This window comes from Euwallacea similis, chromosome 2, assembly GCF_039881205.1.
Source record: "Euwallacea similis isolate ESF13 chromosome 2, ESF131.1, whole genome shotgun sequence".
NCBI classification, from domain to species: domain Eukaryota; kingdom Metazoa; phylum Arthropoda; class Insecta; order Coleoptera; family Curculionidae; genus Euwallacea; species Euwallacea similis.
In genome coordinates, this window is record NC_089610.1 from 7,496,796 (window position 1) to 7,518,314 (window position 21,519).

The 21,519-nt window shown below is 38.8% G+C and overlaps 3 protein-coding genes across 6 annotated transcripts; 1 reads left to right on the top strand and 2 right to left on the bottom strand.

Moving 5' to 3' along the window:
* Window positions 1-2,970: 2,970 nt before the first annotated feature.
* Window positions 2,971-4,810, bottom strand: Phb2 (prohibitin 2). The gene is made up of 6 exons (XM_066405071.1): window positions 4,560-4,810; window positions 4,376-4,496; window positions 3,861-4,320; window positions 3,704-3,781; window positions 3,524-3,620; window positions 2,971-3,185 (listed from the first exon to the last, which is right to left on the bottom strand). The coding sequence occupies exons 1-6, from the start codon at window positions 4,690-4,692 to the stop codon at window positions 3,067-3,069; spliced, it is 1,008 nt and encodes a 335-aa protein (XP_066261168.1). The 5' UTR covers window positions 4,693-4,810; the 3' UTR covers window positions 2,971-3,066.
* A 261-nt stretch (window positions 4,811-5,071) lies between these two features.
* egg (eggless) lies at window positions 5,072-11,399 on the top strand. Its single transcript, XM_066405771.1, has 22 exons — window positions 5,072-5,339; window positions 5,695-5,894; window positions 5,967-6,099; window positions 6,151-6,248; window positions 6,302-6,535; window positions 6,586-6,747; window positions 6,804-7,001; window positions 7,053-7,229; window positions 7,285-7,423; window positions 7,480-7,676; window positions 7,768-7,955; window positions 8,010-8,228; window positions 8,279-8,506; window positions 8,724-8,850; window positions 8,917-9,071; window positions 9,126-9,268; window positions 9,315-9,492; window positions 9,547-9,722; window positions 9,773-9,859; window positions 9,915-10,105; window positions 10,156-10,313; window positions 10,813-11,399. Exons 1-22 carry the CDS (start codon window positions 5,266-5,268, stop codon window positions 11,017-11,019), a joined length of 3,669 nt encoding a protein of 1,222 aa, XP_066261868.1. The 5' UTR covers window positions 5,072-5,265; the 3' UTR covers window positions 11,020-11,399.
* LOC136419453 (serine/threonine-protein kinase SIK3-like) lies at window positions 11,112-21,233 on the bottom strand. 4 transcript variants are annotated; one of them, XM_066405767.1, is made up of 18 exons: window positions 20,958-21,233; window positions 17,727-17,907; window positions 17,517-17,671; window positions 17,158-17,413; window positions 16,940-17,106; window positions 16,712-16,882; window positions 16,302-16,489; window positions 16,009-16,246; window positions 15,806-15,955; window positions 15,567-15,753; window positions 15,086-15,242; window positions 14,891-15,027; window positions 14,595-14,720; window positions 14,335-14,496; window positions 14,041-14,285; window positions 13,449-13,917; window positions 12,513-12,911; window positions 11,112-12,460 (listed from the first exon to the last, which is right to left on the bottom strand). In XM_066405767.1, exons 1-18 carry the CDS (start codon window positions 21,081-21,083, stop codon window positions 12,087-12,089), a joined length of 3,888 nt encoding a protein of 1,295 aa, XP_066261864.1. In that variant the 5' UTR covers window positions 21,084-21,233; the 3' UTR covers window positions 11,112-12,086. The 4 variants fall into 4 exon arrangements, with proteins under 4 accessions (XP_066261864.1, XP_066261863.1, XP_066261866.1 ...); XM_066405766.1 differs by having other exon boundaries at window positions 11,112-12,469; XM_066405769.1 differs by lacking the exon at window positions 14,595-14,720 and having other exon boundaries at window positions 11,112-12,469.
* Window positions 21,234-21,519: the final 286 nt, after the last annotated feature.

The window sequence follows — 21,519 nt, forward strand, 5'->3', positions numbered from 1 at the left end:
TTTTTAGTGCTTAATACTACTGATCGTTAATTGTGTGAATTTATGCAGTATTTTGGTGCTGTTTATATACCGAGTGTCCGGAAATTAGAGGTAAACATTTCAAGGGGTGATTGTATGACAAAAATAGGCAAAAAACCTCATATAAACATAGGTCGGCAAATGGACCCTAAGGGAGTTAGATCCTTTTAAAAGGTGAACCCTGAAGGTGGTTTTTTTTATCGATATATTCGAAACGGTTAAAGATAAAGTCATGAAATTTTTTACTGTTAACTGAGACTTTTATGGTAAATTAGAAATTTTAAACGAAATTTAAAAATCTTGTTTAGACGTGTGTTAAACAGGGCCGTCTTAGGCTATCCTAGGCCCTAACTTTGTAACTTTTCTTATATTTTGACTACATGAATTGAAAAAGCATGGTTTTCTAAATTGAAATTAACTGAAATTAATTTTTAAAAAGTGCGGGAACTTTTCTGTCACCCTGTATATGCTCATACCTATTTGGAACTTCTTTATTTTTCTCCTTCTCAAGCTTGCGATTACTAAAGCAGTGTATCAAATGATGGAGGCAATCGATCGTTTTCTGCAGATACATAAAATGCCAAGGTAAAAGAACGAGGTGTGTCACCGTGAATCTTCGCTTAATGTCATGAATTCATCTCAGTTTTTATTAGCCACATACGTTTTTCCATATCGTATAGCTGCGGGTCAAATGCAATATTCAACAGAGACTTCCAATTCAGAGCCTCTAATTTTAATTTGACGAGCAAGATCACTCGACAGGCAAATTACTGCGCGCTTTCATTTTCTGCGGAAATGACTGACATTTTGCAATTTCAAGCAGGGCGCATAATGCATACGTTCAAATCCCCGAAATTATTCATGACGGGATCCATTTATACATTGTGCATCGTATTTTAAATCATTTTAGGTTCTGGGTCTCTTGTTAACTGCAAAACCTTTTCCACGGTCAAACTAGAAGCACATTTGAATAGATGGTAGGTCCAAAGGCGAAGCCGACCTTAGCAAGTCTAGTGCCCCGGACGAAATTTTCAATCACCGCCCACCTGCTCCCAAGAAAACCTACTAACCAGGAAAATCCACCGCCCTGGACCGTCCTCACCCCCCTTAAGGCCGGTACTGCTTACAGTATGGTATGTTGGAACCGAAAGTATCATGTTGCTGAAGGAAGGATTTTTAAAGGTCTGTAAATTGTGACCTGAAGTTTTGTAATTTCACACTTAAAACTGGGTGAAATAACAGTGAAGTTGTAATAGCGGTAAGGCGGAGGGAAGCCCTGTGGGTAGACCCACCTGGGTCCCCTCCTCTACCGCAAAATGGCCCATCCTTTGCTCATTGCCGCTCACTTCTTAGCAGCCACACAGAAAAAAAACGAATACTCAATATGATACATTAATATTAAATTCAAGCATTTAGTTTATACAGAGCGTGAGCCGTGGATCGGGGTCGAATAAGGCATTCTTGACTCGTCTACATCCCATTGACTGTATCCAGTTTGTCTTTCTTTTTTTTCCACGGCCATGTATTCGACGATTGTGAGACGTACGTTTTGCTTATCTTTCAGGTTTGTTGAAGCGCCCGATAGGGGACCCCGCTTGGCCAACTCACCTTTCGTTTTCCTCGACGCCCCTGAAGAAACTTGCTACTTTTTTTAAACGTTCTACTTCTCAGAGTACAGAGTCGGACCTCTGCTAGGGCATCTCGGGCTCTAAGGGCAACGAAACTGTTGTCGGTCCTTGCTTTATCGAATGCTTCTTAGAGAACGCTTTATCAGGCAGAAAGGTGGTGCCTTTCAGAGCCTCAACAAAAAGCCGCCTCTGTCGAGAGTATTAATGCATGTCACTTTTGCTGATGGGTTGTCGCCCCAGTGTTCCTCTGTTATGTACCTATCTACAAATGTTTTAACGTTTTCAATTAGAAATAATGTGTATATTGGAATGAAGGCTTTGGCAATGCTGTAGTTGCTTTTTCCCGCATACTCCAACGGCATGCTAGTCGTAAACACCTTCTTTAACTGAGATGCTCTGACACCTTCTGCAGATATTGACTTCATTCACCGCTCAATTGATGGCTTCGTTATTTATCACTTCTCTAGCCTGCCTCCAGTCTTGCTACCCTGGGTCACCCTCAGGAAGGACGACCTCGCCTATTTCTACAGGAAAATCAGGAGTTGGGAGAAACTGGAAGGTATCTAATATGAATAACTAATTTGTTTTTTCGGTTTAACAATTTGACACGCTACGGGGAGTCCAGAACAGATTCTATTTCCAACTGGCCCTTTAATTCTCTCTATTAATTTCTCCGCACTCACGTTCAGTATAGCCGTGCCACAATACCTAATAACAATGTAAGGAGGAATTAATTAAAATCACGTGTGACCACAGTCCAGGCATTTGCCTAATTAGAAACCAGATCATAGAAATGCCATGATATGTAGGCGTAGTTTTGAATTTAAGAAAGCATGTACTTCGTATTCGTATAATAAAAAAAATGCACATTACCCGTTAATGATCATCACAGAATGTCCCCGTTAACTAACGCCACATCTCAGTTATTTACATTTCGAAATAGTCCAAAATATACTATGGGTATATGCCTATTAAAAATTCGTCTGGACCCGGCTATTACCTCGAAAAAGGGTAATTTAAAATCCAAATTTCGGACCAAGGCCAAGGGCAGTCGAAGGTGATTTTTCGGCTTTCTATATTTGAATTTTTTAGTCATATTTTGATCTTAGATGTGCATGAATTACGCATTTTATGTCGTCTGAGGCGGAAGATTCCAATTGATAGTGACTGATGATAGGAACACAGTTGGTTTTATTTTTCACTCCGAACCGAATTTTAAGTGCCAGATAAGTGTGTCGATGGACGAAGTTCCGTTAGTTTAATGGTGACAACGATTTTCTGCTCTTTTCCATCATTGAAGGAATTTAAATTAATAGACGAGTACTTAGATTCAAAATTAATATATAAAAACAGTCAATATATGTATAAAATGCTATTAAACATAAAGAGGCATTAAAATGCAGTCAGATCTAGGTATATTTTATTTGAAATTTTTAGGCGATATACGGTCAGCAGCAAATTGGGACAAACTCAACATAGACATATTGGTCCCCTCAGAGTTATCCAGCAGTTTATCGAAATTTTTAGGTCCGTCACTACCTACAACATAATAACTGCGTTACCCAATTCCCCAAGACTAAAAAACGAAATGAGACAAAAAAATATATTGAGAATCCAGGGTCTTAATTAACAGCATTTATTGAATATTTACAACAGACAATAACAAATTGCAATATTCAGTATAACCCGCTTCCTAGCGGAGGTAAAAAAACTATTCCCACTTTACGGCCGTAATTAAAAAAACTAGAAATTAACGACATAATTATAAATCGCATTGTATCTGCATTAATTTCTCCGGGAGAATGCTCTACAGAGCGATTAGTTATATCCCCCTTATATAACCTCTATAAGCACAGCTTAAAGAGTTTAGCTCTTACTTTTTAGTTTATTACTTTGATCGTCGAATTCCTTATCAGAAATGTTCAACATCAGACTGTTGCCGCTGAGATAGACTCGGTTTTGTGAATTGGCAATCTGGAAAATCATAGAAAATATTACTCTAAAACCTATGGGATTTGAAGGAACTATAAAACAGTGGGTGTAGTGAGATCACTTACCGTTCTTGAAATATTCTGAGCTGCTCTAATTTTCCGCAGTTTCAGGTATCCAGGATTTCTAGATATAGCTTCTCCTAAGTAAGTATCAGTTAAGAAACATAAGTTCTACTCATAGACCTATTACTGGATATTATTCAGAGTCTGACAAAAAGGATATCATTTTGGCAGCCTCAGCTTCACCCTCAGCTTGCACAATCTTCTGTTGCCTCTCTTGCTTAGCCCTTTCAACCACAAAAGCAGCTCTTTGAGCTTCTTGTTGCGCCACCTGTTTAGCTTCCACAGCAGCTGTGTACTCCTTACCAAAAGACAACTCAGTAATGGAAACATCATCAAGAATTATATTGAAGTCTTGGGCTCGCTCTGTAAGCTCTCTGCGTACTAATAAAGAGACTTGTTGTCTCTGAGTGATGAGTTGGGCAGCATTGAATTTGGCAACTACTGATTTGAGGACTTCATTGCAGATTGATGGTAGGACTTTTTCATCATAGTCCAAGCCTAGTTGTCTGTATATTACAGGGAGAGAGATGGCATTTGGCCGGGATAAAACCCTAAGAGAAATGTTGACCATTTGGAGGTCTTTAGAACCAGTGGGTGATGAAATTTTCCTGGGTCGTGATCTATATTAAAATTTCAGGTTATTACTATTTTAATTCCAAGATAAGCTTTATTAACCTAATATCATAAATAATAGGATACTGAAACCATGGGATTCGGAAATGTAATCCTTCAGTGTAAATCTCTTTCTGCACACCTCCTATCCTGTTAAACATGATTGCCCTATGCCCACCTTCAACTGAAATTAAAGGCTTATAACATCTCTGCATAACTGTTAACAATTAATTCAAATTGTAGGTACCTGTGTACATCGACTGTGAAACTCCATAAGCAGCCACCCCTCCGAGGGCCAACAATTTCATACCTAAACCCAGTCCCGGAGGGCCCCCTTTGCCGAACTTCCCAGCCAGATCGTTTAGTTTGCCTTGAGCCATTTTACGGTTTCCTTAATTTTCCGGCGTAAACTGCATACAGTGTTCTAGAAATTGGGCTTTTTTTTCGTTTTTTTTAAGATTTTGGAGCTCAAAGTTATAGGAAGCAAATCAGAAAACGTGATAGTATCTTTTTTGATAACCGGAAAATACAGAATGGATGGAAGTGACAGTGACAGATTGTCGCTTGGTGGGTGAAAAAAAGGTGTTTTTGTTTGAATCGAATTAACTAAAACCACCAAGTAATAGATTTTTTATCTTTATTTATTAGTATATAAACAAGGAAAGAAACATTCAGAAGAACGCATATTCCTACTCTAAGTACCCCGAAATAGTTAGGACCATTTACCGCTGGCGGTTAGTGGCGTTACAGTGCTTATTTTTCCAAAATGGCTTGAACCGGCTCAATCGTTTGTTTACAAAAATAATTTCAGTTATGTGATGGTTAGTTTCATTTTATTTATTTATTTATAACTTATAACTAAAAACTTGAATAGGAATTTATTGTGTAGTGTATTAATGTAGATTTTAACACAATTTACTATAACTGGTTAAAAGTGAGTGAAATTTATAAAAATGGATTCAGAAAACGTCGACGATCCAATGGAAATTGATGAGCCCCTGCCTGTTACCCCAATAATAGAAAGAAGGTAGTTCTTTCTGCAATTTTAGCCTCTATTATTTGTTTACGTCAATGATCATTAAGATTATTAAGTCAATTCATCCATCATTTAAAAACCCTATTGAAATGCTTCACTCACATAATTTTCTTTAAACTTAGTTCATATTCATGTATTTACTCAATTTCAAAATTTGTATACTTCTCAACCTTACAGCAGCTTCATCTGCATTCATTTAAGATAGATTTGAGGCCATAGGGCTCTCTTCTCTTTTAAATATGTTATTTAAATCATTATAAGTATATTATCATTTCCTGTAGATATAATTGAATCTGCTTTTTAACTTTTTTTTAAATTTCATCTTTTTCTATGTTCTCTTTCTTAGAATGCCCCTAACTTCTCCATCACCAGCACCTTCTGAACAAAGTAGAATATCATTGAGCTCTGTTAATGCTGCTCCTAGTATTGTCATCCTTGATGATGATGATGACGACGAACAGCCAGCTTCAGTTGCTTCTGAGACCAATCCTATTGTAAATAATGTCCCTAAAGGTTCTCCTATAAAATCAACTGAATCAGTACCAGGTAAGTATCAGTTTACATATTGCTGTGATTCTTAAGATGAAGGTGGTTATCAAGGCAGATTTTTTAATGTAGTTTTAGAAGAACCTGTAAAGGAAATAATAAACCTTGTTGATAAGCCTACAAATAGCAGATGTATTAATACAGGTTGTGAAGGAAAATCCTCAGAGTATATATTCGCTCCAGATTTTTGTTTGTCTTCTTTCAGGTAAAGAGTACTTATATATATGTTAAAACTTTAAATCATCCTCTCTTCTAGAGTCAAGAAATCTTCAAGTAATAAAGAAGAAATTTGTATGAATTGCTACTATAAATCAGTTGAGGATAATGATAAATTAGCCACAACCTTAAAAGAAGGTATTAAGTGGTTGAAGCTCTTAAAGCAACTCTTTTAAATGGAAAATTTATAGGAAAATTGCTCTCTGAGGTCGATTTACCATTGGTAAATGAAACCTTGCAAATTGATGATTCAGATGAAGAAGAAAATGACACTGGTGATGTGGAGTATATTGTAGATGAGAATTTTAAATTTATTTCTGAGAACATTGAGGATATTTTAATGGAGACCATTGAACAGCTTGACTTAAAGAATCATGTGGAGCGTGAGTGGGACTGCTTGAAGAAAAAGGCAATGAGAATAGAGGGTTAGTTGCCCGACTAATTAAGGAAAAAAATTCAATTTATTTGTCTTTAGAAAGTTTGGAGGAGTTGATGGAAAAACCTAAAAATGTAAGAAGCGTTCTTGATAGAATACAAATTGATCTGTACAATCAATTCAGACCTGAACTCAGGCAGTTAAAAGGTATAATGATTTTGGATGATTATTCATTAAGCCCTACTCTACAAATTCGCCCAGGTGTGTCTTTCCTGACACAAGGCAAATAAATCACTTAACATGATTTATTTTAATAGAAAATATTCCTGCACATCTTGAAACATCAAACCGAAGAAATTTAAGAATCCCCGCAAAGACTAATACAGTGACTCAGACCCAACAAAGCCAAAGCACTCCTTTGACTTCAGCAGAAAGCAATCGAGTTTTTGCTGGATCTTTGATTCCCAAAGACTTACCAGTGACTTTGACATTAGATAAACCAGAGCCAAAATTAGGTAAGAACGAACTGTGTTGAGGAAGCAGAAGGTGTTAATTATGGTTTCTAGATGATATTTACTATATTGCAAAAGACAACAACCCTCAGGGCTGCTGGGTAAAGGCCCGATTGCAGCAAATAATCGCAGCAAACACTACATTTAGGGGAAAAACCTATGAAAGCACCCATTATAGGCTTGTGGAGCTCAAGAAGCAGACTGAAAGGATTGTTAATGGAACTATTATTGGTACTTGATATTATAGTAATATAAAGATTAGTGTTTAATTTAAATAAAATTTAAGCTTATTTCAACTCTTGTAAGTCTCGATTGTCTGTGGGGAGTAGGGTTTTGTCCCAGTTTAGGGATACTAATCTGCGGAAGCAATATCCCTATTACGCGGGGGTTGTGGGGGAAAATCCCGTGGAATCTAACAAATACAGGCAAGTTTCCTTGAAAGAAAATGATCTCAAGCTATAAACAGGTTTTCTCATCATAGGTATTTGATATTCTTTGACATCGGCTATGCTCAATACGTGGAACATTCCGGCATTAATTTGATATTCAAGGCGAGCAAAAACATCTGGGAGGACATGCCCGAGGATACGAGGCCATTTATAAGAAAATATTTGGAAAGCCAAGATCGGCCGATGGTCAAATTAACAGCAAATCAGACGGTCAGAGTCGAATACATGGGTAAGACTTTTTTGAGCTTTTAACCGGCATTGAGTGCTATTTTACTCATTGTACTTGGTTTGACATTGAAATGACACATTATATAAATTAGGAAAATGGTGGTTGTGCACTGTTAAGGCAGTGGATTGTTCATTGGTACAAGTGTATTTCGACCAAATAAACAGATGGGAAATGATCTATAGGGGATCGACAAGGTTGAGTCCAATGTTTAGAGAAGAGTTGGCGGCCACTACTAGACAAACCGGTTTAAGAACTCCTAGGAAATTAAGCGTGATCAGCGTAAGGATTTTTCGCTAAAAAACGTTTTTCAAGGTCGTAATAAATGTTTATTAGAATGAGTCTGTGGCTGTTGTGCAATATACCAGAAACGACGACTACGTTCAACCACCGCCAACTGAAGCCGCCACCCCTCCAGGGGTGGCAAGAGCCGTTGCCCGAAAAAGCACCACCAAACCCAATGCTACGACACCTCCAGCTCCAAAATGTGTGCCATTTTTACCCCCTGTTAATAATTCTGAGGGCAGTAGCACTGGGCCTACCAGCAAGATTATGGTATTGAAATTAATTTCCTAGTTGCTGAGCAATTATTTTTGTATTTTTAGTATTTCACTCCGCGAGATCAACAAGTGACTAAACGGGAGTATAAGCCACACGAATGCGGCCCCTCATGTAAGTCGTTCCTCACTCACAATTTCACCAAGCTGCGAGGGCATAATCCCTTATCCAAACCATTATTGTGCGGATGGGCGCGCATGTCTTTTAAAGATAGGGGACGTAAGGAAATAGTGTATAAAGCGCCGTGTGGTCGGATGATTAGGAACATCAGCGAGGTATGTTTTCTTAAGTTGGCTTTGAATAGTATAAAATTGTTGGCGTAACATCAACGTATATAGAATGTAACGTAATATACTGTATATTCAAATGCAACGTTGCCTCCCTAGATTTTTCTTTCATAAAAGATTTTTGAAACATCTTTTGATGGGACAAAAGCAAATTTGTGATTTTTACCTCTAGTTATGTACCTCTTAATTTTTGATCGTTTTACAGATTCATTACTATCTCCGAGTGACTGAAAGCGAAATGACCGTAGATCTGTTTGACTTCAATCACATGGTCAGATGTTTGGCTGAGTTTAGTGTTGAATGTCAGCCGGATCCTCGAGATTTATCTAAAGGTTCGTAATCAACAAATCTATCCGCAAAAGTAAGAAATAAAAAATCATTTACCACTTTTTTTTCAGGTTTGGAGCAGGTTCCCATACCCGTTATCAACGGTTTTAACAACGACATGCTGGATTTCTGCAATTATTCGAATAAACGAGTCCCAATGGAGGGAGTTCATTTGAATTTAGACGAGGAGTTTTTGTGCGGATGCGATTGCGAAGACGATTGTGTGGTGAGATTTAGGTAAACTTAGAGAAAGGATGAATTCAAATGATAATAATTACAGGATAAACTAAAATGTTCTTGTTGGAAACTTACCCTGGGAGGTCTCAAGTATTTGGGCAAAGATGTAGACCCGATTTCCGTGGGCTACATTTATAAGAGGCTGCAAGAGCAGGTTATTACCGGGATATACGAATGCAATTCAAGGTGATTTTGCCCTTCTATTAATTAAATTCAAACTGAAGTTTTATAGGTGCAAGTGTTCATCGACTTGTCTAAATCGCGTCGCTCAAAATCCCATGTCCTTGAAATTGCAAGTATTCAAGACCCATAATCGCGGATGGGGCATTCGCTGCTTGAACGACATTCCGCAAGGAACGTTCATTTGCATTTATGCGGGCACGCTGCATACGGAACAAACGGCCAATGAAGTGAGTTTTTGCTAGATAATCCTAAATGATAATGATACCTTACTTTCCCTTTAGGATGGTATGCAATATGGAGATGAATACTTCGCGGAGCTGGATTATATTGAAACGGTGGAGAAATTTAAAGAAGATTATGAGGAGGATGTCATGGAGGATGAAGAGTTTGAGAAGGAGAAAACACCTCCTCCTGTTGAGGAGCCTAAGCTTCAAAAAATACCTTCAACTAAGAAGAGGTAGAGTATTATTGTTTGTTTAACAGTTTTACGAGTTATGATTTTTCCAGAAACGCCTACATGGATGACAATGATTTCACACCAAATAGACCGGTATTTGCAAAACCTGCTAATCTAGAAGCGGATCAAGGAATTCGGTATTTATGATTTATCATTTTTTCCTATTAAATTTTCATTATAAAACTCCATTAGATCGCGACTAAGAAAAAGAAAAGAGGAAGATGATAAGAAACCTATCAAAGATGAAAAGAAAGAGGAAAACGGGGATTCTAAAAAAACAGAAATTGAGACTAAAGTCAAGCAGGAACCGCTGGAAACGCGAAGCGCAGTAGACGGAGTCAGAGAGAGTATGGATACGGTGACTATAAGTGACGATGAAGATGGTAAGATGAGGTGTGATATTTTCGTTGGTGAGTTATTGGGGGTTTCGCAGATGGTCGTGAAGTGCTCAGTTTCAATCCGAAAGCCAAAGACGTGGACGAGGCTACCTCGAAATATTTGTCTGTAAGGGAGTTGTTTGGGCCTGAAGAGAGTGACAATATTTATATTATGGACGCTAAAAATGCGGGAAACATTGGGAGATTTTTAAATGTAAGTGTTAGTCTTATTCTGTTAGCCGCTGTCACTGTGGCCCATTAAGATCATATCATTCATTTTTTAAAACGTAAATATAACTCAAAAATTGATTTTTAAAAATTTTTGTGCTATTGAATTATCGGGTTTATGACCAGATGTTATACATTTCCTTTTTCTTGATATCACATTTTTTTAAAAAACCACGTTGAAGAATTATTCTGGTCTCGGTACATCTATCAAATATATAAATTATGCCGAAAGTTGATGTATGTGAACAAGTTTAGTTAAAGAATGGCTCCTTCACCAATTGATTAATGTATGTGGTAACGTTGTGCAAAAATTGACGCAGACCATTTTCTTTACCATATTGTAAAGAAATATACTTGTTTTTAATCAATATTTTATGTTTTTTGTCTTTGTGGTCCACCCACCATTTTTAAATCAGTTTATAGTCTGTTCGTTTTGCACAAGTTGGTAATACATAATATGCACCAGCCCTAATGTTTTTTTTCAGCACTCTTGTTCTCCGAATGTGTTCGTGCAAAACGTCTTCGTAGACACGCATGATGTCAGGTTTCCTTGGGTGGCCTTTTTCTCCTCCCAATTCATAAGGGCGGGCACAGAACTTACCTGGAACTACAACTACGACATAGGCAGTGTTCCAGGGCGCGTTCTTTATTGCCACTGCGCGTCATTGGAGTGCAAAGGCAGACTTTTGTAAAGTATTTTTTTAATTCTATTTAAAATGATCAATTTTAACATTTTTAAAGTGTTTTTTTTACCATAAGGGAGCTGAGAAATAAAACAGCAAACTCAAGACTTCTCAATCAATTATCTACTCTTCTACGTTTACATCCTAGAATATGTACACAAGAAAATGAAGGTCTCAATTTAGCACAATTAAACTGATATCTTCACTGACTATCACAATATAAAATAGTTTATACAAGACCCGTTTCAACGGGCTGATCACGGCATTGCATATAATCCAGAGCATTGGGCACTGGAATTTGCCTAACTGTGAAGATTCGAATTGAAATGCGAAAAAGTTCAGGAAAGATGGGAAACAACGACTGTACGAGTTGTTTGTTACAAAATAAAGGTAAGTAAGTAATGTAAATATTGAATTTGTGTCATACCATGTAAACATAGTTCATCTTGTCTAATTAGACAACCACATATACACGCCCATATAGCTGAGGGTTACCTTCCTCCCTTCCTCCTTAGTCAATCCGATAATAGTGCTTCAGCGACTTTTTAAATCTCGTTAAAATATTGTTTATACAGGAATTTAGGAAAGAAACTCTGCCTTTCAGAGTCCCAGTCGTTATTCCCACTCGTAGAAAATCACGTATCAAAACAACTACTGAATATTTCTCCAATGCTCTCTTAGTTTCATGAAATTTAGCCTAAGTAAAATGTACATTAAACGAAGTGTTCGTTCAAAAACAAGGTGAAACGCTTTGCATAACATTATTGCTCAAATAAAACGTCAAATAATAATCGAGTACGCTCGAACGAAATTGGAATGTAAAACTTGTCACGTTTGGTAAAACGCAAATTCAGAAGTTTGTCTCTATAATTTTAATCCTCACATACCATTGCAAGAACAGAACATTTTTTGGGAATATCTCTAACATATCTGAGCGATAAAATCTGCATTAATCCGGCTCAAATGATGTCTGTGGAACACCACGTTTCCAAGGCTAACGTTGAATGATTTTCTCAATTCCATTCAACAATACCTTTATATACAACTGTACAAATCTAATAAGGTTCCTTTAAATGCTAGGAAACGGTCATGCAGGAGATCAGCTGCTGACACAACTGGTTGTAGACCAAATAGTCCCCGGAAATGCGCCTCATCTTTAAACCTTTAGATTCTCTCGGCCGGTCGATTATCTTCAGCTCGATCTGAATGCCGCCCTCGTATTCTAAACTCAAGCGGTCTGTAACTTCATTAGAGCTGACCAGTTGCTTCGGAGGAATCTGGTCGTTGATGGTCTTTTTGACGATTTCCAAAATGTCATTCGAGTGCAATTTCGAACACACTTCGCTCAGCTCGAACTCAAACGATCCGGAATTCTTGTGAAGTTGCGTGGGAGACTCCGACGCTGTTTTGGAATATTTTTGAAATATTTGGAAATTCTCCGCTTGGCCTCCTGCAACGGCTACTTGAATTATTTGAAGTTGTGAAATTAAAGAGATACTTACCGGCATTACTCAGTTCTCTATTTAATTGCATAGCGTCGATAGCTCTGCTCCTATAATCGCTCTCAAATGCGTGACTAGACTGTGTATTCGAACTACTGCTCGGACTCTGATTGCCTATACTGACGCTGTCATTGGATAAGGAGTCATCCGAGTAGCACGAGCTCCTATCCGAGTTGCGCCTCAGAACAATCTCATCGGAATGTTGCGGTTGCGATTCTTCAGCAGGTCGAATCTCGTTTTCTTGACTGGTTTTTCTCCCTATTCCCCTGGTAATGCTCGGTGTGTTTTCCGAGGGTTCGGAAATAATAAATGAGGGAATTTTTGAGATTTTTTGGTTGTCCAAGCTATCCATCGAATCCTCTGACGTGTCCGAACCGGCAACAAGAGTCACTTCGCTGCCTGCAAGTTAATAAGTCAAGGTATTATAGATTTAAATCTCACATTTACCATACAAAAAATAGATCATCCCTATAGGGGAATCATCAACGATTTAGAAGTGGATGTAGCATTGTTTTTTATAGTTTTGTCTCCTTTTTTGGTAAAGAAGGTTCATAGCTGCGAAACCGAAGGAAGTGACTTCACCAGGACATCTCATCTCTTATATGTGCGCCAATTACGCAGACGTATGACACATCTCGGTCCTCATAATGGCCAAGTAAGGACACTAATAAATGGTGACCTTCCATTCAAACAGTACCACCAATTTTGGTGAAATGTCGATAACTGTTTGCTCAATCCAGTCTTTCTAAATCGTTGGTTTTAATCAAACACAAAAATGTCTTTAATGCAACCTACATCTATTCTAGAGAGATTTTATTATATGTGAGAGATCGAAAATGTGAGGCAAACTGAACTTTTAATTAGTATATTGTTTAGAAGATTTAATCGTGTTTTCGAAAATCTGGGCAATTTTTAAGAATTAATTTTCCAACTTACCCAAAACATCAGTCACGGAGATTTGCGGATGTCCCTGGCCCTCCCCCTTGCTTTGAAACGGCGACACGTGTAGCGACGCTTCCTCTTGGATCATATCCAGTCCTGGACTCCCCGGATTACTTATGGGGGAATTCGTCAGGCTTCTATGACTATGCACATTTAACACGTGCATATGATGGGACATGAATGGTGGCCCCGCGCTTATATATGACGACATAGCGTGCGGGGTGGTGTCCATTTTGGAATCGTCCATTGAACTGCCCATTTGCAGACTGACAGAAGGGGTGCCTTGCGTGATGGAGCCGCTGCCAGTAGTGTTTAAGCCGCTCAAACCCTGAGTAATTGACGAGACGCTGTTGCCGCTACCTCCGGTGGGGGAAGTGTATCCTCCGAAGACGGGAGAGGCACTGGGAGTTAGGAGGGGATTTAGCATCGGAGCGGTGCCCATGAACATGTTTAAACCGGGAACCTGCAATTGACGTTAAATTACTTGGAATATCCTTACTTAGGATCTTTAAATATAGTATTAATTATTTAAAAAGAGTCGATCATTAGTGCAAAATTATCAATTTTAATATCGATTTTCTTATACCTGTCCAAAACTTTGTGAGTTCGCAGCTCCATAAGAAGATGCACCAGTACAATGATTCCTATCATATCCCCCCAAAGCACCTGACACCAAGTTTTCAGGGGGCAAACCGAGGGTTGGTTCGCGTATGGCTGTGGGAAACTGATCGTGCGCAGCTGTGGTGTAAAATTGATGAACAGGTGATGCATTTTCTGAGGGCAATTGGTGGCGCATCGAAGGGTCCGTCACTATTTGATGAATGGGAGAACCTATAGAGCAAAGATAAAGCTTTCACAGAGCTTAAGAGTGGCAGCAAACCTGGAATGGATCTCGGTGGACTGGATCTGTTTTGGAGACCTCGTTGCAAACGCTGACATTCTTGTTGTGGAGTGGAGGGGCTGAGAGTGCGAGAACCACCGGCGGAACCCTCGCTACCTCTTCGAACCGGCGAGAACCTTTCTGCCGATTTCTGTTCGCGCCCTGTATTGATCAATTTACATTATTGTATCTTGATAAAATATTTCTAAATATTGGTTCAATGTACAACTGAAGCAAAAGCATAAAACCATTGAACCCACCTAATTCCTGGACAGTCGGCAATTGTGGCCTAACGTGTCTGCTATGTTTACGCTGTGGTATAATTGAGGGCATGTAATTACGATTCATGCGCGCTTCGACCTCCATCACGACTTCCGGCGGGATTACTAATTAAAACAAAGTGCATGCAAAAAAAAAATAACTAACAAAAAAACTAACTAAATGAGGAAAAATAAGCTATTTTAGAGTAGAGTGCTGGAACACACAGATTTGTTAGGCGTGTTGTAAAGCGGCCATTCAACTCAACACTGAAAAAAATTGTCAAACTAAAGCCTACCGGGCGGTCTTTCCATGACAGTCAAAAGACCTGTTCTACGGGTGCGACTTCCCGACCCCGAACTCGACTGTATCGAGTGGACGTCTTCGGGATTTGCCATCGTGTGTCGTTTCGCATTTCCCCGTCCTTGCAAATACCTACCAATTCAGCATAAAAGATTGCAAAAAAGACAATAACGTTATAGGCATTTTTTACCTTGCTAAATCATCGAACTGTTGAGTGTGATCGCCAGGTTGAATCCCGGTGCCGCTGCTTAGACTGCTCGGATTGCCGCTCGAACTAGTAGACATCACAGAAAGTTGCTCGTGCGACCCCGGAGCCCCCCAAGTCATGTGTAAATTAGCTCCGCCGTCTATAAACATTAATTTTTAAAAAATCTAAAAATAAGTCATAAGTGGAGGTAGCCTTTCCAACGTCCTCAATCGGACAAATCAAAATAAAGTATTTCGCTCCGCCACTGCAGGTATTTTAAGTAACATTTTTCCAAATACCCCTTTACTGCCTATTAAACGATAGCTGGCATTGCCGTAGATAGACTTTTTCCATTTTTTCAATTATTTTTTCTGTTTCGTTTCACATAAAAAAAAACGCTCATACGCTCTATATTCTACTACAAATTCCATTGGAGTAGAGTAAATGGGAGATTTTTTAAAATGTTAAATATATCACAAGTTACCTGATGCTCGTCGCCCAAAGCCGCCCATGCTTAGTACCGTGGGCGGCTTCAATAAATGAGGATCCTTGCCGCCGAAATAGTGTGGATTGTGCTCATTCAACATGGGGAGATTCAGGTTAAAGCTGGGAAGCATTTTCGTGCCGTTGATCGAGTCTTGCATTTGCCCCATGTAGTGCTTCTCCAAGACCTAGAATTTGTTTCTAAATTCTCTGGAAAGGGAAAGTTGTATTGACACTGACCTGTTCGTGAGCGGAATCCCCAGGACCCACCGTATGCCGCCTCACAGTCAAATACTTATCCCCACTGGAACAACTGCCATAACCAGTAGAATATGATGGGATGGTTAAGGAACACGTGTCGTCGCTTTGATCCAAATCCATCTCTCCATACTAATATTTATTCATAGAAAATTAATATGCTACAAGTTTGCAAGAACACTGACCTTTTCCAGGGGTTGTCCCTCAGCGTCTCCGGCCAAATACACTGCTGGAATGGCGGGCATGGAGACAAAAGGCGATCCAGCATCTTCGCCTTCTTGAAGGGACATTCTGCGTTCTTGTTCTTGAAGTCCACCCCCCGTAGGTGTATTCCTGCCTCCCCCTCTCAGGTAGTCTTCGTTGAAACTCTCTCGTCGCCAATTGTATGGAACGGGGTCTGTGTTCGTGTATGATTCGTGGAAACTAAGAAACAATCTTACTGAAACCATCGAGCTGGAACAGAAGGGTAAAAGTTAACCTCTCTCTTCTCCAGTTGTTTCGAGCGTTTTCGTTCTCTGAAGAGAAGCCAAGACGATCTTCCGATGAAACTGGGGAAGCTGTGGAACTGGTGCTTAATTGGGTGGTCAACTGTTGCTCGTTGAAGGACTCGCTGCGTTCGGTGAATTTCGGGTTGCGGGCTTGAAGGAAACATTCTGAACTGGGTGACTGGAAACATTAGGAAATAACTTTACTATTTGTTTTGCGTTCAGTAGCAACCAATCTGAGAGTTTACAGCCTTCTCAGTCAAAAATTGTCACAAAAACCAACAAAATTGTAGAAATAGACCACCGCAAACTCGTTCCACCAATTTGTTAAGAAAACTTTTTGACGTTTTTTAACTTAAAGTAATTCAAACTATTAAAAATTTTGAGAGTGAATAAAACCCACATTCAGGTCCGTATTCTCCATAGTCCGCTGCCGCTGCCTGGCTACTTTGCTCTGAAAATTCATCGTCCTTCTCTTCAATTTATCCAGCAGCAGATGATAGATGGCGTAAATGTGATCGAAGGAGTCTTGTTCTAAAGATCTGGCTATAGCTGCCCTGTCCAACCCCGGCAGCTAAAAGTAAAATTACTCATAACACCGATGCACTATAACACTTGAATTAGATCGTACTTGAAGCATATGGTCGATAACAGTGTTATTCAGTTTCTGGTCTTCTTCTACATCAAGTGGCAAAGCGGGCTCGGCATCACTTAACCAACGGTGTTTCATGACCTGTTGCGTGGTATAGCGTTTGTCCGCGTCAACAACTAGCATGTGTCTTATTAGATGCTCGCAATCTATCAAATTAACAATTAAACGATTGTTCACCCTGTTTAAGATAGAAATACCTTGGGACATAAAAAAGGGTATTCTAAATTTGCCCTCAATGACCACATTCCTAAGGCCCTGCAAAGTGTTGCCGTCGAACGGTAAGTAGCCGCATACTAAAACGTACACAACTACTCCCAAACTCCATATGTCGGCCTTAGGCCCATCGTACTTTAAGCCTTGGAACAATTCGGGGGCTGCGTAAGGGGGAGAGCCACAAAATGTAGTTAGCAAATTGTCCTCTGTAAACTGATTGCTGAACCCGAAGTCTGCCAGCTGTGACGAACGATTAGAATTCGATCAAAACAATTAATTAAATAAACTAGTTTGACCGCCTACTTAAATTTATTGAAAATGTTAATTGCAGTTCCTGTCTCACCTTAATGTTCATATTGTGATCTAGCAACAAATTTTCAGCCTTCAAATCTCTGTGCACCACGCCGCTCGAATGGCAATAACCGACAGCCGACACGATCTGCCTGAATATCCGTTTCGCTTCCGGCTCAGACATTCGTCCTTTGGCCACCAAGTGGTCTTTGGAAATGCACCTCACTCAAAAACCTTCATAATCCCATTAGAGAGGCCTTACCAAATATTTCACCATTGCTGACGTACTCGGTGACCATATAAATCGTCTGTTTAGTCTCCATCAGCTGGTATAATCTAGTTATGTGTGGGTGTCTTAGTTTCTTTAGGATAGCAGTCTCACGGAATATCTTAGTTAGGTTCTCTTCGTCTAGGACAGTCTTATCTATTATTTTTATAGCCACCTGGAAATGATTTGAAAAATTACAGATTTCCTAGAGAAGTTTGGAATGATTCGAAAATCTGACCAGATCGGCAGGTTCGTAATATAAATCCAATAATATACAGGGTGTCCAATGAAGAAAAACGAGTTTCCAGAACCTGCCCAAAGCCAAAGGGAGTTATATCAAAAACTCGCTTAAAAATATCAAAATGCGTTCCTATTAATCCTGAGGGGCAAATCTCTAAGGAAGTTCGGTGTTCGAACATTGGGAAGTTCAAGGGAAGCGGGGGCAGATTGAGGCAACTACGAGAAGTTTCAGGTAATTAGGGGAACGATAAAACGAAGTACGGAAAGTATAAAGGAAGATGGGAACTTCAGGAGAAATTCAGATAAGTACTGGAAGCTTGGTATAAACCTCATCCATCGCATTTAGCTGCTTTGATGTCAAAACCGCTATGCGTAGGGCATTCCAATAGATCAAACTGGGTAATCGTTAACAGTTTCTTATTCGTTTTGAAAAGAACCAAACGAAAAGGTTCCTTCAGTTCAAGATATATCAACAATTTGCGTTTTTTAAACGGTACACTCAGTTACGTATAAAGGCATTTGATGACATTTCTCATTAAAGCCCCAATTTGATTGTCGCAGCATGCGCTGTTACGTAGTAATTTGTTAATGCATGGCAACGCTTGATGTAGTGCGACAACCCCACAACTGAAAAATACTGCGCAATAAAACGCAACTCGTCTATCCAGTGCGTTGCACAACACTGGGACCCTTAAGACACCCGACAAAGTATACTTGCATGCATATCGACTAATCTATCTGCAGATTAGAGGCTCAAGGGCCGAATTTTAGAGGCCATTTATTTGTTATAAAGGCAATAATATTCGGTATAACGTAACAAATTGGAGAGAAGGAATTTTTCCTCCTTCACACACTCCACAAAAATTCATAACCACAGGAATATTGAGCCTTTAATGTGCTCTAACATGGTTCTCGCTTCTGAGAAAGAACGGTGCCCCTCTACGAAACTGGGTCGCTTTATTTATTTATGAAAAATATTCTATATTATTTAGTTTTTTACGCTGCATATTGAAAAATATTGATCCTCTCGAAAACCCCGTATTTTATAATAATGAAAATCAGTCCAGTAGATCTGGTCATAAATGGCGGGTCCAAAGTTCACCGATCACATGAATCGAAGCTGAACAGACATAAACAATCGAAATGTCTGTTAATACGGCACGCATTGAAATGAGAGCGAAGTTTGAAAGTACGTCGCAGAAAAACCGAACGACCAGGCAAGCAGGAGCCCTTGGACTACATCAACTTTTGTATTTTAAGGCGAATATAAATGAGAATTTGCGGCTCTTTTTATCCGAAAGTGCCTTAATAACATTTTTCGAATCTGATCTCATGTATTAGAAGCACATACCTGCTGAAAAATAAGCAATAAACATAGGAAATGTGGAAGTAATGTGGGAAGTACTAAAAGAAGTGCTTTGCAAATTCTGGAGGTTTAAGGGTGATATAGAAAATTTTCTTAGCTTAAATTAGAGAGATCCCTACAAGGATTCTCGGAGGGAATATGAAAATTAACTCCAGCGAATTTTAAAAAATCGTATAATGTATAGGGGGTCCTGAAATGTGGAGTTTTAGCACTTAAAAAATGGTGAAAACCATCTTTTACATGATAACCTTCTGAACTAACCTGTAAACTCAAATTACTGCAAAACAGGTTAGTTAATAATAACAGAAGGAACCGGGGAACAATATCGGCTCAAACTGAAGCCATGTGAGTCTTACAAACGGCCAAGACACGTGACCCTAATAAAGTTTAAAGAAGACTGCAGGGGATTCAACGTGGATAAACGACGTGTTAGACCCGTTAATACTGCTTTATCTAACGTTGGAGACAATGCTATTAATCCTTGAGATGTTAGGGTCTTTTGCCTGAACCCATAACTATGAATTTTCAATCTTTTAAATGCAGAATTCAGGATTTCCAAAGATTATTAATGATCTCCTGATCATTTTTCACACAAACTGTGTTAGTTTACTTATTTGGTCAACTATTGTTGATTTTTGTGAACTTGAGGCATCAAGCAAATATTTGCAATGATGGTTAACATTTCTCTGTCGATTATCTTCTCTTCGATAAGCATATGAGATATAAAGACATACTAATAAGGAGCAAAAAGTAGATTCTGGAGAAGTCTACTAAGTAAAACAATATTGCCTTAACTCATAGAACTGCTATCAGATAAGGCTGACAGTAGACAAGTGTTTTCCAATTATTTTCATTTAATTCAAATTCAAGGTGAATGATAATGGGAGCAAGGAAAAATGTATCTTGAGGATGTTGTTGTTATCAAAGTCTTAAAATTATCCTTGCACTTGATAATGGTAATCGAAGAATCACTGCTGGTTGCTTCAACAGGACAAGGGGACTTTCTGATGATTACTTGAAATACACATTCATATTGCAGAACATGAGTGACTCATAACCAAGACTTTCTTAGTGCTCTGCAGCACTATTATAAACTAACAATCACCAGCTTCTTAAATTTAATCAGTTATGGCACTGATATAATACCCCCTGAGGACTACAAATTTGATTGCCATTTAAGACACTGGTGATGTTACTGAGGTGTCAGTGACAATTGGAGTGATTAATGAAATCAGATGATAGGACTCTGGAACAATTGAAGATAAGCCTATTATCTAATTCACTGATACCACTATTACACAGTATTATCAGGATTCTAACATGGAGAAGTTTTTGGTGTAAACAAACTGAGGCTTTTCAAGATAAAAAACAGAGTGTAGGTCCTGGCAAGCTTAACCTGCTCCATGTTAATAACATGCACGATTCTGAGGAATGTTTCTGATTGGTTTCAAGAGGACGTAGACCCCTCAAGGCTAATTGTGTTAATGTTTTCTTTAAGGAACATTGAAAACTGAAGGACCCTAGGCCTTGGGAATCTCTGGGCTATGATGATTTATGGGCTTGGAGATTGATACTGCAGGCAAGAGGTGAACCATAGATTTTTGTTGCTAGAATATTACCTTTGTACGGGTGACGATGTGGGTTGCTAATTTTACTACAGCAAAATTTCCTTTTCCTATGGTTTTGTCCAGTTCGTAGTAGCCCACCCTCACCAGTTTTTCCACTGGGAACACTTTGCCGGACATGTTTACCGATTCGGACCGTTAAAAGCATGAAAGGATACACTATTTTACTAATACTAAACTACAAAATTAAGGTAGCCCGTCTCAGTATCATCTTGTATCGATAAGTATACAGTTTTTCACAAATCACAAGTAGATTTCTCGACCTCGGCTGTCAATTTGCGTCAATTGACGTCAGACGGGCCATTCGCTAAATTTTTTAAATAAAAAATTCTTAGAATTTCCCATTAATTTCCGATATTTTAACGGTAAACAATGTACACATTCAATACAACATTCATTATAACCAAAATGGACATTATATTGAATTATTAAATTCAAAATGTAATAATTATAATCATTTACAAGTATTTCTTTCCTTTTCTTGCTCCAGAACAAACGAAATAAATAGTTCGTTAGAGCTCTAATTACTCCTAAAACAATCAGCAGTTCATAACAG

Excerpts from the sequence above, each read along its gene's own strand:
- Phb2 (XM_066405071.1), bottom strand. The coding sequence starts at position 4,692 with ATGGCTCAAGGCAAACTAAACGATCTGGCTGGGAAGTTCGGCAAAGGG. Across the intron at positions 3,621-3,703 it reads CTCAGAATATTTCAAGAACG|ATTGCCAATTCACAAAACCG; the intron begins GTAAGTGATCTC and ends ATGATTTTCCAG. Across the intron at positions 3,186-3,523 it reads TCAAAGTAATAAACTAAAAA|GTAGTGACGGACCTAAAAAT; the intron begins GTAAGAGCTAAA and ends ATTATGTTGTAG.
- egg (XM_066405771.1), top strand. The coding sequence starts at position 5,266 with ATGGATTCAGAAAACGTCGACGATCCAATGGAAATTGATGAGCCCCTG. Across the intron at positions 5,895-5,966 it reads ATCAACTGAATCAGTACCAG|TTTTAGAAGAACCTGTAAAG; the intron begins GTAAGTATCAGT and ends TTTTTAATGTAG. Across the intron at positions 10,106-10,155 it reads TATAAGTGACGATGAAGATG|ATGGTCGTGAAGTGCTCAGT; the intron begins GTAAGATGAGGT and ends GGGGTTTCGCAG.
- LOC136419453 (XM_066405766.1), bottom strand. The coding sequence starts at position 21,083 with ATGTCCGGCAAAGTGTTCCCAGTGGAAAAACTGGTGAGGGTGGGCTAC. Across the intron at positions 17,414-17,516 it reads ATCACAATATGAACATTAAG|CTGGCAGACTTCGGGTTCAG; the intron begins GTGAGACAGGAA and ends CGTTCGTCACAG. Across the intron at positions 14,286-14,334 it reads TCCACCGAGATCCATTCCAG|GTTCTCCCATTCATCAAATA; the intron begins GTTTGCTGCCAC and ends TTTGCTCTATAG.